General features: G+C 46.4%; 1 protein-coding gene and 1 long non-coding RNA gene across 2 annotated transcripts; both read left to right on the top strand.

Moving 5' to 3' along the window:
- Positions 1-13: 13 nt before the first annotated feature.
- On the top strand, positions 14-2,266 carry LOC107310819 (olfactory receptor 14C36-like). Its single transcript, XM_015856807.1, has 2 exons — positions 14-229; positions 1,241-2,266. Exon 2 carries the CDS (start codon positions 1,264-1,266, stop codon positions 2,227-2,229), a length of 966 nt encoding a protein of 321 aa, XP_015712293.1. The 5' UTR covers positions 14-229; positions 1,241-1,263; the 3' UTR covers positions 2,230-2,266.
- A 3,250-nt stretch (positions 2,267-5,516) lies between these two features.
- LOC107310820 lies at positions 5,517-6,654 on the top strand. The gene is made up of 3 exons (XR_004306744.1): positions 5,517-5,531; positions 5,638-6,266; positions 6,585-6,654. It is a non-coding gene; the product is annotated as an uncharacterized LOC107310820 (long non-coding RNA).
- The last annotated feature ends 8,879 nt before the right edge of the window (positions 6,655-15,533 follow it).

The raw sequence follows: 15,533 nt of genomic DNA, 5'->3' as shown, positions 1-15,533 counted from the left end.
AGGATAACAATGACATCCTCTGCTGATGAGCTGGGCCGGGCTCATGGGACACAGGGAGCTCATAGAAGTGGGCAGCCCTGCAGAGAGACAGCTGTGCCCAGGAGCAGCTCTTGTGCACAGCACAGCATGCAGCTGAAAGAAGGAGAGGAGAGAAAGGGGAGAGAGGATGAGTACAGTGTGAGCAGACTGTGAGCTCGCAACAGGAGCATTGCTCACATGCCATGACATGGTAAGTCTCACTGCAGACCATGCAGCTACTGTTCCTATAGGGTTAACTAAAACTGAGACATCCAATAGTAGGTCTGGCTGCAGGCACTGCATGTTTATTTCTTTTCGAAAAAGACTTCAGCTCCAGCTGAGGGCTTCTGTGCTGCAGCATCAGAGCCCAGCCCTGAGAGCTGCATTTCCCAGCACGGCTGCAGGTTTTGCAGCTGGGGCTGCAGGCGGGTGCCCAGGGCTGTCATGCAGGGCAGGGTCCGTGCTGTGCCCCAGGGGCTGTGTGCAGGGTATGGGACTCTGCCGCCTGCCAGGCTCAGCACTCAGCCTGCCCGGGGAGCTGCCCAGGGTGCTGTGGGGAGACGTGTGGGGGCAAGGAGCCCCCCGGCAGGGCTTGTGCTGCCACAGCTGCTGCCTGGGGCAGGAGAATCACAGCTTCACTGCAGAACTGAATGTAAAGTTTGTAAGGGTACTTTGCAAGAGGAAAGCCAAGGCAGGGATTTTTCATTTCCTGTTCAGACGGTAGGGGATTAGGGGCAGAAATCTAAAAGGGGCTGTCAACTTTGAACACGGCTCTGAGACTCCGCAGTTTCGGGAACTCCCCATGCACTGGTTATTTTGTGGATAGTCACACAAGTTGTGCTTTCAGCCTCTCATTCCTAAAAGGATGCAGTCAGTTTCAGTGATAGATGTTTTCTGCAGGCATTAGTAGTTTACTTGTTCTGCAAACTGGCTGATTTGCCTTAGACGATTTGAAGAGCATGGATGCTTGGGCTGTGGTCTCTAAGAGCAGCAGCAATAAAGAGGAAAATATCCAGGAGGATGGGATATGATTAGGAAATGAGAAGAAAGTAAGAATTCCCTAATACTGTAGTCTTTCAGAGATGCTTCATATTCATGAAAATAAATTCAAGTTCTGGACTTAAATGATCATTTCCCAAAGGGAAAGAAATGTTATAGTATAGCAAGCTGAGTGTGTCTGAGAATGGTCTGGAGTTGCCATTAACATCTGCACTCTGAGCAGGACTCCAAGCCCATGAACAGCAGATGTCCAACAGCAGCTCCATCACCAAATTCCTCCTCCTGCCTTTGGGAGACACGCGGCAGCTGCAGCTCCTGCATTTCTGGCTCTTGCTGGACATCTACCTGGCTGCCCTCCTGGGCAATGGCCTCGTCAGCACAGCTGTAGCCTGCGACCAGCGCCTGCACACCCCCATGTACTTCTTCCTCCTCAACCTGGCCTTCCTCGACCTGGGATGCATCTCCACCACTCTCCCCAAGGCCATGGCCAACGCCCTCTGGGACACCAGGGCCATCTCCTACGCAGGATGTGTTGCACAGCTCTTTTTCTTTCTCTTCTTTATCTCAGCAGAGTATTTCATTCTCACCATCATGTCCTATGACCGCTACGTTGCCATCTGCAAGCCCCTACACTATGGGACCTTGATGGACAGCAGAGCTTGTGCCACCATGGCAGCAGCTGCTTGGGGCACTGGGGTACTCTATTCCCTGCTGCACACTGCCAGTACGTTTTCACTGCCTCTCTGCCAAGGCAATGTTGTGAACCAGTTTTTCTGTGAAATCCCAAAGATCCTCAAGCTCTCCTGCCCTGGCTCCTACATCAGGGAAGTTGTGCTTCTCATTCTCAGTGTCTGTTTAGTCTTTGGGTGCTTTGTTTACATTGTTGTGTCCTATGCACAGATCTTCATGGCTGTGCTGAGGATGCCCTCTGAGCAGGGAAGGCACAAAGCCTTCTCCACGTGCCTCCCTCACCTGGCCGTAGTCTCCCTATTTGTCAGCACTGCCTTTTTTGCCTACATGAAGCCTTCTGCTGTCTCCTCCCCATCCATGGACCTGATGTTGGCACTTCTGTACTTGGTGGTGCCTCCAGCAGTGAACCCCCTCATCTACAGCATGAGGAACAAGGAGGTCAAGGATGCAGTGAGGAAAGTGATGACCAAATGTGTTTCAAAAGCAGTGAACTGCCCATCTTTTGGAATTCATGGCTTGTAATGCAGCTCTTTACTGAATCAAGCTGTCCTTTACTGTTTGTTTTGTGCCATTTTATCTGTGTAATTTATTCTTATTCTTCTTTAAAAAATACTGCAATCTTTTCACTACTAAATCATTATTGAAACCAGTTCCTGTACAGCTTGTACCTTTGTAGTATAGCCCAGACACAATGTACATAATGTACCAGGCTCTCTGTGAACCTTACCAGAATAAAGGAAATGCAGTCACTCTCTCTGTCCTCTTTCTTGTGAGACATTTCTAGACCTGTACTGGTCAGATGTTCTCAGAAACCCACAGTCCAGCAGGAAGCACACTGCTGTTCATCAAACTGTGCAACGGCTTCAGCCTGCAACAGCTGACATGCCGTCCCTGGGCTCCTGGCTGGGGTCTTTGCTTTCAGGCTCACATCTGTCAGTGCCTCTGAGAGTCCAGCAGCAGCAGCTGGTTTGCACATTGGTTGTCAGGTCCCCTCTTCCTCGTTCCCCGTGAGACCCTGCACACAACAAGTTCTTGGATGTGTGTTATCATGTCAGAAGTTCCCAAGCTTCCTTCAGGGCTTCTTCCATTTTGTACACAGAGGTGGTCACTGCCTCCAGGATGGTCGGTGGAAAGGAACTGTGCACAAAGCTCTGATAGGTCCTACAGGAGACATTCTGGAGCATAGGGATGTAGGTATTAAGCTGCCCCTAATGAGATGACTGACACGAGGTGGTCAGGAGAAGCCTGGAGAACAGAGGTAGGAGAGTGAGGGCAAGGAAGAGGAGCCTACATGCCCTGCTTATATGCATTGCACCAGAGAAGGTGACCCACCATTACCACTGTTGAAACACACCTCCCTCTGCCTCGCTCTGCTCACATCCACTGCCTATTCTCCAGAAAGATTCAGCAAGTATTGATCAGTGTCAAGAAGTGTAAATTTTTCCACATGAATTTACTGAATGGCACGCCTTTCCTTCATGTGCACTTCCACGACTGATGCCATTCTGTCAGGCTGCCCCTCTGCTGAATACTGTCTCCTGGCAGCAACACGTAATGAGATGTTGTTGGGAAAGTTCAGCCTCTATAGTTACATCTCCAACATCTGCCTTTGATTTACGGCCCATGTCACATAAGATGAGGCATGACTTCTGATGCAGCTCTTATCTTACGTAACAGTTAGATGACCTGAGAGGTCATTTCTAACCTAAATGATGCCGTGATGGGGAGATCACTGCAGGGGAGGCTGTTGGCTGAGCAGCCTGAGAACTCAGACCATGTCACATTTCACTTGTTCAGTGTTTGACTGTTACAGAAGCCTGAGTATTTCTTTTTAGTTTTCGTCAATCCAGCCAAGGGCTTTTCCTGAGGAGAACCTTTCACATCTAATTGCTATCAAGTGTCATCCACCTGCTTTGCACTGATCTCAAAGACAGTCTGTACCTCCCCTCAGTCAAGATTCCTCAGTGATGGCAGTATGGACAATTGGTTGGTTCTTTCCAAAAGAACCCCAGAGTAGGGATAATGCCACGTTACATTTAAGTGTAGTGAATGAGGCAGCACTGATCAGCTCTGACAAATGCTGCACAGAGCAGAAGCAGCCCAAAGGAAACTCTTCCAGCTGGCTGCTCTCTGGGCCATTTCCAACGTAAACATTCAAGTGCTCTTCTCAGAGATGACCCACAGCAGCTCTCCTGTTTATGGGAAATGCCTCGTGAATGCTGTCACCAGCTGGCTGCTCTGTCAGATGAAGCACTTCAAATTGGCATATCATGTTTCCTTGTAGAATCCTTGAGTTGTTTGCAGTTCTAAGCCATTTATCAGCTCTCTATTATTTCTTTCCTTTCATCCGGATAAAACAAGACTCACTTTCATTGAAGCCATGACAGGAGGCTGGATCATCATGGGAACAAAACCCATAGGACACCTTTGTTCTGCTGAAGCTCAGGCACAGAGCCTAGTGACTTCAGAACCTATTTAGGTACCTTCAGCCAGTTTTCACCCCCAGCCTTGGATTCTGTGCCTGCGTGTCCTAATGGCAAACTGTCCTCATGGACAGAGGCAGCACTACTGCCATCTCAGGCATGCAGTGCAGATTTCTGGATGTAACATGGGGACTTCTGCTCTTGGCTGTGTAAAGACAGAAGAAAATATATGGCACATCTCCTGATGTGACTTAAGTGGTCTTGTCCCATTTCAATGATGCCATGAATCTACGGTTCTATGGTGCTGTGATTTCGTGCTACTGTGATTCCATGACTCACTGATTCTATGAATCTGTGACTCCGTGGTTCAGGTAATCCATGATTTTGAGATTCCACGATTCTGAAAGTTGTGGTCTTTGTGTTTTGCAGCAATAAATGAGGAGGAAACCCATAAGCTAGAGCCAAGTTCTGTTATTCACTCCTGAGCTCCTGCTTGACAACAAAGGCACTGAGTGAACACTGCCAACCTCCCTGTGTCTGTGTCCCCATCACCCAACTGTCCCCACCGCCCACACAGAATTATAGAATGGCCTGGGTTGAAAAGTACCACAATGATCATCTAGTTTCAACACCTCTGCTATGTGCATGGTCTGCAACCACCAGACCAGGTAGCCCAGAGCTACATCCAACCATCCTTGATGGCTTCAACTACAAACTTCCAGGTCCCTGTCACCAAGAAGTTCCCATTTAGTTGCATGTGTCCATTTCCCCATATCTTCATGACATCCGCAAACGGCCATAATACACTCATGTCTCCATGATGTTCCCGTATCTTCATGTCCCCATATCCCTGCGACCCCTTGCCTTCCAAGTATCTCCATAATTTCCTCACTCCCCATGTCCCTGTTATCCTCACACCTCCCAGTGTCCCCTAATGCTGTGTCATAGTTCCCCAAAGGATCAGCCTCACACCTTGTAGTCTCACAGGACCGGACAGGACTGAGGGATGAGTCCTTGGACAAAGCCTTGATATGGGGACAGCATATCATCTCTGGGTGGTCCTGGGGGACAGAAAGGCCGTGTGTGCTGATTGCTGGGACCTGGGGGCTTTGGGCTCAGTGCCATTGGGATCCCAGCACTCAGTCTTCTTCCTCTGATCCCTGGCTTCCTCATGTTTCCTGGGGCCAAGGAAGGGGATGGCTGCATGCAGGGCTCAGTCCATGTCAGGGGAGTCTGCCAAGCCCAGGGTCTTTTGGGGAGTGAGAGGGGCACAGGGAGGATAAAAGCAGACCTTGCCTCCTGCAGCCTCACCCAGCTCCCAGAGGACAGAGGAAGATGAAGGCAGCTGTACTCAGCCTTGTGATGCTCCTCGCTGCCCTGTACTGCAAAGTGGAAGCTCAGGTGAAGCATCCGTGGGGGATGTGGGCTTGGGCTGTAGGTGATTGGCGATTGGGGATCCCCGATGCGAGCATCTCTTTCACGCTCTCTCCTACTCCTCTCCCCACAGCCACTTGTGCAATTGCCTGACTTGGAAACTACTGTGGTGGTCCGGGCAGCCATGCTGATTGTGCCCAAGGGTGGCCCTGCATGGAGCTCTGCAGGAGCAGGTGGGGTCTGTCCCTGCCTGGCAGAGGCTGCCCCTCTATTTGGCACATCCAAATTTCTTCCATTTGCACCCTCGTCATCTTTTCTCTGGGTTCCCCAAATCCCTTTTCTTGGCTGTTCCAAATGCCCTCTCTTTGGGTCCCCACATCCCATGCTTTTTGCACCAACAGATCTCCTTTAATTGGCAACCCGATTCTCATCTCTTTAGGTCCCCAATCCCTTGTGTTTCATTTTCCCTCATTCTCCGTTCCTCTCTGTTTAGCACCCCCAAGACTCTTGGCACCCCTATTCCCCTCCTTTGGGCCACCCTACCCCTACCCCGTCCCTATACCCAAACGCAACACTGGGCTCCTCCATTGGAGAGGCGCACAAAGACCTTGGCAGCCATGGGGTGGGGGCAGCCCTGGTACCAACCAGGCAGCTTGGATAGGGTCGCCCTGTGATCCCCGAGACTCACAGTCCCCTCATGGCTGCCCCATTGCTCTTCTTCCCCAGGCACCACCACATGTTGCTGTTGGCCTTCCTGGATTGGTGAGTTGGGTGACAATGGGGTGAGGATGGGGCTGGGATGTCTTGCTTTTCGCAATTCCCCTGGGATTTGGGGACACTCCTGCAGCCCCAAGGCCTCTGTTGGGCTCCCTCCAGATGTGAAAATGCAATGGGCAGGGGAAGGAGGCAATGGGGGTAGTTAGGGATGAGCTGGCTACAGGACCATGCCTTGGCCATGCTGTTCTAGTGCCCACAGTGAGTCCCTGCATCTTCAGGGTGTCCCACTGTGTCTTATTACTCCCAGCATATTCCATTCTCTCCATACCATCTGTGTGTCCCTAACAGCCCCTTTTTCCCCAGGATGTGCTCAGCAGGACAGAGGAGAATCCCCCACGCGTGAGACGCGTGGTCCTGGATCTACTTGTCTAGGTGAGCAGCACGGGGATGCTTACAACCCCACAGGGCTCTTGGGAGACCCTGGATGTACCTGAGGATCGGTCATGAGGTGCTGGAAGTGATGGTATGGAGGGGACCGTCTGTGGCCTGTTCAAGGGGGACCTGGGCACTGCACCTCCAGCCCTTCCCTTGCACTCTATGGGGCTGTGCAGAGGAACAGATCTGGAGGTGGCAGGCTCAGGGTGCCCTATGGATGGCCCAGAGTCACCATGCAGCTGGGACAGGGGCTGTGGCTTCTTTCTCCAGGGGACGCATGTCCTGCCCTGGGTCTCTTGGCTGCTGCCAGTCCTTCCCCTGCCCTAAGTTTTTGGGGACAAACCCTACAGGGACAAAGCCCCTTCTTGCCAGTGATGCCCTCTGACATCCTCTGATGACCATTGCTGCCCTCTGATGACCAGTGTTGCCCTCTGATGACCAATGAAGACCCTGATGATCATTGACATCCTCAGATGATCAATAAATCCCTCAGCAAAGCTACACACTGTGTGTCCGTGTCCTTGTTCTCATGCTCAGCATGGACTTCTGGGATCTGTCCCTGCCTGGCAGTGGTCACCTCAAAGTGCTGGGAGGCTTTCCCAGCTCCATGCCATGCACACCATGTCCTGCACCCCTGTGGGCTTCCCCACCCTCTCTCATCATCTGCCTCAAAGTCCTAAAGGATGGAGCTCCTCGTGCTGCCTAGCAGCCCAATTTTCTGAAATGAGACAGATATCTGCTCTCTTACAAAAGTTGATCACAATCAGAGATGCCCCTTAATGCAATTAAAAAAAAAAAGTTTTTCCTAACATCCAAATTAAACTTGCCCTGGTGCAACTTGAGGCCATTTCCCCTCGTCCTGTCACTTGTCACCAGTGAGAAGAGACCTGCCCCACTCTCACTGTAAGAACCTTTCATGTACTGGAATATCATCGCCCACCTTTCATTTTCTTCTTTTTCTTCTCCTATTTTCTATGTCTCACGTTTCCTCTTGGGGAATTATCTGCTATGTTCTCTTTGCCGCAAGGAAGCACAACACAAATCACTGCAGAAACCAGAGATAATTACTATGAAGTCAAACACAAATTCCATTCAGCTTTTGGCCACCTGTATTCAAACTAATTAATAACATTGTTTTCCCTCCCCCCGGGAGATTACTTGAGATGATTTTAATGAGGTCTTGTTGCCCGTAGTTAAAGAACACAAAACAACCTGAGTCGTTTTATGCGGTGCTTTATTGAGGGCCCGGGAGCCTGAGGACTAGTGTCCAAAGTCAGAGCCCTGAACTATAAAGAAATCACAAGGTTTATATACATTTTCTTCAGGATTGCCGCGTCCTCTTTTGTTATGTTTCCTTGGTTACAATTTGGTAAGACTATCCCACAAAGACCTAAGGAAATGTGCTGTACATTCTTCTCATCCTTCGATCTGTGACATTACTGGATGTTCCTGTTAGAGGCCCCCTTTCTGTTTACTATTCATTTTCTCTAAAACGCTTAACCGCTCTACCATCACACCATAAATCTAAACCTGATTTTTTACATACATTGTGCTTTGTTCCTAAGCAAGATTTATTACTTAGATCCGTGCTCGGGTTCATAAGAAACACAACTTGCATTCCTAGATACGTGAGAAACACAGACTAGGCCTAACTACGAGCCTTAGCATGACTACTGCTACTATTATTTAAAGCACATTGTAACATGTCCCCCCTTTCGAGCATTCTTTAATTATTTACAAGAATGCTCAACTTTTAATTCTAATGTTCACTTTCTTGAAATCCTGAATTTTCTTGACCATTGTTGTTTCTTATCACCACATCTTCATACTTCGGCGGGGGAGGGTTGATCCTGGTGATTCTGGTCTTGGCTTTCATCAGCCTGTGGGTATGACTTCTTTCTTTAGTAATGACCCTTATTAAACATTTACTGGCAATCCAAATGATTAACGATAATATAACAAACATTATGACATATTGAATTGCTGATGATATCCACTCAGAAAGGTGCAAACACAGAGACTCAAATATGGCTCTGACCCAATTATGCTGAGCCTCTTTTTCAATTTCTTTAGTTTCCTTTTCTACCTGTTCCAATAGATTGAGGCCTCCAGGGGGTATGCAAGTCCCGAGATATTCCCAGTGATTTCACAAGTTCCTGTACTATTTTTGCGATAAAATGGGGTCCCCTATCAGATGACATTCCTAGTGGTACACTGAATCTAGAAATGATCTCCTTGAGTAATGTTTTTACTACCTCCTTTGCCTGATTTGTTCTACATAGGAATGCTTCCGGCCAACCCGAAAATGTACACACATATACCACTATATATTTGAAATTTTGTCATTTTGGTAATTCAGAAAAATCTATCTGCCAATAATCCCCTGGTTCTGCCCCTACCTGCAAATGTCCCAACTGGATTTGTTTCCTAACTATCGGATTATTCTTCAGACATATCGGCATGTCGCATTTACCCGTTTAGCCAATGTTAACATTTGGTTGGAAATCATTTCTTTCTTTAAAAATTTCACCAGTGCCTCTGCTCCCCAATGGCATTTGTTATGTTCAGTTTCAAGTATTGCTTTCATTATTCTGGCAGGGATAACTACCTGCCCTAGGGCTGTTACATACCACCCAACTGCATTCTTCTGGGCCTTCAGGAGTGATGCTAATTTTTCATCATCAGGGGAGTATTTGGGATCCGTGTGCATATAGGGAGTGGCTGGTCCTACCTTAGTTGGTACTAGTGCCATCTGAATCCATACTTCTTTGGCTACTACCTTGGCTGTTATATCCGCCAACCGCTTCCCCTGATAGATCTTTCACTCTTCTCTTTGATGTCCTTTTACATGCATCACCACCACCTTTTCTGGTTTATGTACTGCATCCAAAAGAGCCAGAATTTCCGTCCTGTATTTAATCATAGTCCCTTGAGAGGTTAACAGTCCTCGTTCTTTCCATAATGCTCCATGCACATGGATTACTCCAAAGGCATATTTAGAATCAGTCCAGATATTCACCCTTTTTCCTGTGCTTAGGATTAGGGCTCGCATGAGTCCCACAATTTCTGCTTTCTGTGCAGACATCCCAGGGGTCAGGGCCTTTGCTTCCAACACTGTGGTAGCTGTAACTACCGCATATCCCGCATACCTGGTCCCATTTTCCACATAGCTGCATCCATCTGTGAACAGTTCCCAGTCAGGATCTCCTAGTGGAGTGTCCTTCAAATCGATCTGACTGGTGTATACCTGCTCAATTATTTCCATACAGTCATGAACCAGTTCTCCTTCTTCTTGCTCACTGCAGAGAAATTCTGCTGGATTCACATGGTTAGTTACTTTCAGATCTATATCATCTTGTTCCCTTAGTATTGCCTGGTATTGCAGCATTCTACTAGAAGACAGCCAATGACCCCTCTTTTGTTCTAAGACTGCCAAGACCATATGAGGTACAAAAACCTCCATCCTTTTTCCTAGAGTCAGTTTTCTGGCTTCCTGAATGAACAGTACAGTTGCAGTAACAGCTCTTAAGCATGCTGGCCACCCACTGCTGACAGTATCTAATTGTTTTGAAAAATATCCCACCGGACGTTTCCAAGATCTGATTCGCTGGGACAGCACCCCCATGGCCAGCTTCTATCTTTCATTCACGTATAATTGAAAGTCTTTGTTCAAATCTGGTAGCCCCAAAGCAGGAGCCTGCTTTAAAGCCTGTTTAAGGGTCTCAAAAGCCTCCTTTCTTTGTTGATCCCACTTTAATTGCGGCTCTTTCAAAGCTTCATACAGAGGTCGAGTTATTAGTCCAAAATTCAGGGTCCAGAGCCGACACCAGCCCACCATTCCTAAAAACAACCTTAGTTCCTGATGATTTCATGGAAGGGGAATAGCACAAATTGCTTCCACCCGATTTGTTCCTAATCATCTCTGACCTTGGCTAATTTCACATCCTAGATATATCACATTTTCCTGGATCAGTTGTGCTTTTTCCTTTGATACTCAATAGCTAGCTTGGCCCAGCATGTTCAGTAGAGCAATGGTCAATCTCAAACAAACTTATTTTTCTTCAGTGGCTATCAACACATCGTCTACATATTGCACGATTGTATATGAAAAAGGAGAGTCCCTTACCTCTGTTGTCTTCCATTGTTCCAGTTCTTTTGCTAACTGATTTCCAAATATGGTGGGGCTGTTTTTGAATCCCTGCGGAAGCCTTGTCCATGTTAGTTGTCTCTTTTGTCCGATTTCTGGGCTTTCCCACTCGAAAGCAAAAAGTTTCCTACTTTGAAATGCCAAGGGGATGCAGAAGAAGGCATCTTTTAAATCAATTACTGTGAACCATTTAAATTTTTCCGACACAGATGTTAACAGGGTGTAGGGGTTTGCGACAACTGGATATATATCCTTAACAATGTTGTTAATTGCCCGTCAATCCTACACTAAACTGTACTTAACATTAGGTTTCCTTACTGGAAAAATGGGAGTGTTAAACTCTGATTCACATTCCTGCAATACTCCAAAGGTCAAAAACTCATCTATTAATAAGGCAATTCCTTTTTTTCCTTCCAATTTGATAGGGTATTGTTTTACCCTGACTGGTTGAGCATTATCTTTTAATTCCACAACCACTGGTTGTGCTGCTTTTGATCTTCCAGGAGTTCTAGTGTCCCATACCCAGGGAACCACTGCTTGCTCTATTTCCCTAGGTATCGGATTGGGTTCCACTTCTTTGATTGCAAATATTTTAGCAATATTCTTCCCGGGTATTTCCAATTTTACCCTTCCTTCCTCGAATAAAATTTTCATATTCAAGGCGGATAAAAGATAGCTTCCCAACAGAGGGTTGGGACAGTTAGGCATATATAAAAATTGATGACCCAATTCTTTCCCCCCCGAATTTTAAAAATTTAGAGGCTGCAAAAAGGGTCGCTCTTCCAATTGTCCTGTAGCTCCACCTACCTGAATGTTTTGCTGCTAATTGGTTCTAACCCTTTATTCAAAACTGAATAAGTTTGCCCCTTTATCTACTATAAACTCCTGTTCATTCCCCCTACTACTCGTCATCTCTAATCCCGTTCTAGTCAGCTTGAGTCTGAATATTCTCCTAAAACTAGTGTGCTTGGGCGCCATCTTCCGGATTCACAGGATAACGGCCAGGATTTATTCTACCTATCCCAGAATCCACCACCCCATTCTTACTGGCACTCTTTTTCCAATGCCCTATCTGACGGCAGAACACACATTGGGTTTAGGACCTAATCTATCTTGCTGATGTCCCAGCACCTCGATATCCTCGCCGACCAGTACCCACTGGTATCTCCCACTCTCGTCCCCTCATATCATCTTTTTCCCGCAGTAATGGAGGTATAGAGAAACAGGAGGCGTGGTAGGGGATGTTAACAGGGAAAGATCTTCCTCTGGTTGAGATGTTTAGTAATCAAACACTTAGTGGCAGGCTGGTCTGTTTTGCAGGCAGAACATCTCGACTCTCAGATTTTTAATATAATATCCCACATTCTTTCTGCCCTTCTGCTTGTGGACCTCAGATAATAAAACAAATCTAGATACGGTACTTCATCCCACTTATTGTTATCCCGCGAGAAATGCATTAAGGGAGTAATTATTGCATGTACAATTGTACCATTCAAGGGCCAAGTAGAACCCTCCTGTTCATATTCCGGCAACCAATGATTACAGTATTCAATCATCTTTTCCTTACTCATGTCCTGATAAAACCCTTCACTTTTCCATCTTTTTAGCAACACATCCCAAGTGGGTGTTAACCCAGTATATTACCAATTAGATTGCATCATGGCTTTAAGATTCTTAAAAGGCATAGTTTTTACCACCTTTTATGAATTTAAGACTATAGACTATAAAGGTATAACAAAAACTCATGTCTGGTCACTTCACACAAATTAATCACAGCACACATACACATATAAAACATATATAAATATACCATTATCAAACCAATACCAAAACTGGCCGCTTCTTGTTGCCGCGAGGGGCCAGTGCTGGTCCTGCGCAGCTTTCACTGCGTCTAACGGCCGGCGCCTAGGCTTCCCAACCAAAGACGTCTTAGCCCAACCTTGCGAGGATTGCTGCCTCATCTTATAGGCACGCAACAATACCAAAATATAAAGTACCTTTCGGGCTTACCCTTACAGTTGTCCGCCTGGAGCTGGGGTAGGGCACGAACCAATGACTCCCCGAAATTCACTTGGTGCCAGCGTGGAGTTGATCAGCTCGCGAGCTGCCCAGTCACCTCCAGAGTCCATCTGGGTCGCCAGAAAACTGTTGCCCGTAGTTAAGGAATACAAAACAACCTGAGTCGTTTTATGCAGTGCTTTATTGAGGGCCCGGGAGCCTGAGGACTAGTGTCCAAAGTCAGAGCCCTGAACTATAAAGAAATCACAAGGTTTATATATCATTTTTCTTCAGGATTGCCGCGTCCTCTTTTGTTATGTTTCCTTGGTTACAATTTGGTAAGACTATCCCACAAAGACCTAGGAAATTGTGCTGTACATTCTTCTCATCCTTTGATCTGTGACATTACTGGATGTTTCCTGTGAGAGCCCCTTCTTCTGTTTACTATTCATTTTCTCTAAAACGCTGAACTGCTCTACCATCACACCATAAATCTAAACCTAATTTTTAACATACATTGTGCTTTGTTCCTAAGCAAGATTTATTACTTAGATCCATGCTCGGGTTCATAAGAAACACAACTTGCATTCCTAGATATGTGAGAAACACAGACTAGGCCTAACTACGAGCCTTAGCATGACTTCTGCTACTATTATTTAAAGCACACTGTAACATACACAGAGGATGAATTGGAACAGGTGGGCATACCGAAAGGTCTGCACATGCACAGCAGGACAGGCCTGTAATTTCTCAGCCTAATTCTGCAGAGGAGCCGTTGCCGAAGTTATTTTTGCCCCATTACGTGCAGGCACCAGACCAAGGTTGGAAAACAGTGAAAAAGACTTTGTAAAGGTGACAGAAGTGTGGCTTAAAGAAATCAAAACTCTGGACTCATGTGATACATCAAATTGCCACAATCTGGAGTGGTCCCTGAGGCGTACCGGTAAGGACCCATTGAGAATGATGCCTTCTATTCTCTTGTACTGAAGGTACAAGGAACGTACCTTCACGTAGGAAGGTTCAAGTATGGAACCACAGCTCAATGGGGTTGTTCTACAACACCAAAGTGACTGGGATCCAATGATTCGGGGCAAGGAAGTTGTTTTATTGCACTGCCACATCCCTGCATCTATTTGCACTCTTAAAGTGCCTTGTATGTGTGTCCAAGAAAACCTCAGAGACTCTCCTCAATAGGTACATCCCCAGCATATAATTACGACACCTTGTTGATGAAGAGACACTGACTCGTGCATCTGGGCTGTCGTTCTGGCTGATGCTCACGTGTCTTTTAAAGTCTCTTCCAATACAAGTCCATCTGTGATTCTATGCGAGAAAATTCTTTTGCTGCTAAATCAGGACTCAGCTCTTCCTTAACAAATTGGTGCTCTGAAATCTCCCGTGGAATCATTTTTCTGATCTTCTAATTGGATGTTGAAAGGAACAGGACAGGCAGGTTTTCTAGATGCGTAGACCGCAGTATATCAACTTTAACAAACTCCTTGTTGCAGTAACTATTTCCATGTGGTTCCCAAAGTATTCCACCCAACTAACTGCCCATCTTCCCAAGTGATGCTGTGATTTAAAACACCACGAGCCTTTTATTCCTGCTTACGCATTTCTTACGGCATTTCAGTTTTTGGTATCAAGGAAGGAGGTGCTAATATTGTTATGTCTTTGTCTTCAAATCTAATGATCTCCAATCTCAAAAAAATGAAGCTTTTTGATTCATCACTTTACATTTAGTATTATCTATATCATAGTCTCATAGTATCACATAGTCTCGTGCGGGTTGGAAGGGACCTTAGAGATCATCAAGTCCAACCCTCAGGATTTGAGCCTCTGTGTAGCAGAGCGGCACTTCTACCACTTATGCCACAGGGGATTTGAACCCGGACCCCAGTGTTGCAAAGAGTCATTCCTACCACTGCACCACCGGGCGCATTTCTATCTGTGAGAACAACCTTGTTTTTCTTGCAAGTTCTGCTTCACAAGAAACACTGGAGTCATAATAGGCTGCTTTTATCTTTGTACCCACCAGGTACAAGGGCTTCTTCCTCAGATTTCTCATATATTGTTTTGGATTACAGTGCACCAAGGTGGAAAGTTGCTCATTGTTGCATCCCAACCAATGGAAATCCACCAAACTGGGGAAAAACAGCCAAGGATCAGCCAAAATCCTCTGTGATGAGGCTGAGGATGGAAAAATGGGGATTAAGTAAATGAACATACGACCCCACAGATGCAAGTGAGAGTGTTCATAAAGACATTATCATATATGAATAATTTCTTGGAAAAGAATGAATATGTATGATCATGTACTGCTTGTGCATGTCTGAACAGTTCAAATGTAGAACCTGAACTTTGAAAGAGAACTTTGCTTGTCAATTGTCCGGGGAATAAAGGAATACCAACATGTGACACTACACTGGAGCTAAAGAGTTTTATTCCCAGATTTTGGATGATGGAACATCAACAACATTTTTATTATTATTATTTTTTCTTTTTAATTGCATTAAGGGGCATCTCTGATTGTGATCAAATTTTGTAAGAGAGCAGATACCTGTCTCATTTCAGAAAATTGCGCTGCTAGGCAGCACGAGGAGCTCCATCCTTTAGGACTTTGAGGCAGATGATGAGAGAGGGTGGGGAAGCCCACAGGGGTGCAGGACATGGTGTGCATGGCATGGAGCTGGGGAAGCCTCCCAGCACTTTGAGGTGACCACTGCCAGGCA

This window comes from Coturnix japonica, chromosome 3, assembly GCF_001577835.2.
Source record: "Coturnix japonica isolate 7356 chromosome 3, Coturnix japonica 2.1, whole genome shotgun sequence".
Taxonomy (NCBI): Eukaryota; Metazoa; Chordata; class Aves; order Galliformes; family Phasianidae; genus Coturnix; species Coturnix japonica.
The sequence above is the reverse complement of the archived record's forward strand: the minus strand, read 5'-3'. Positions and strand labels throughout refer to the sequence as shown.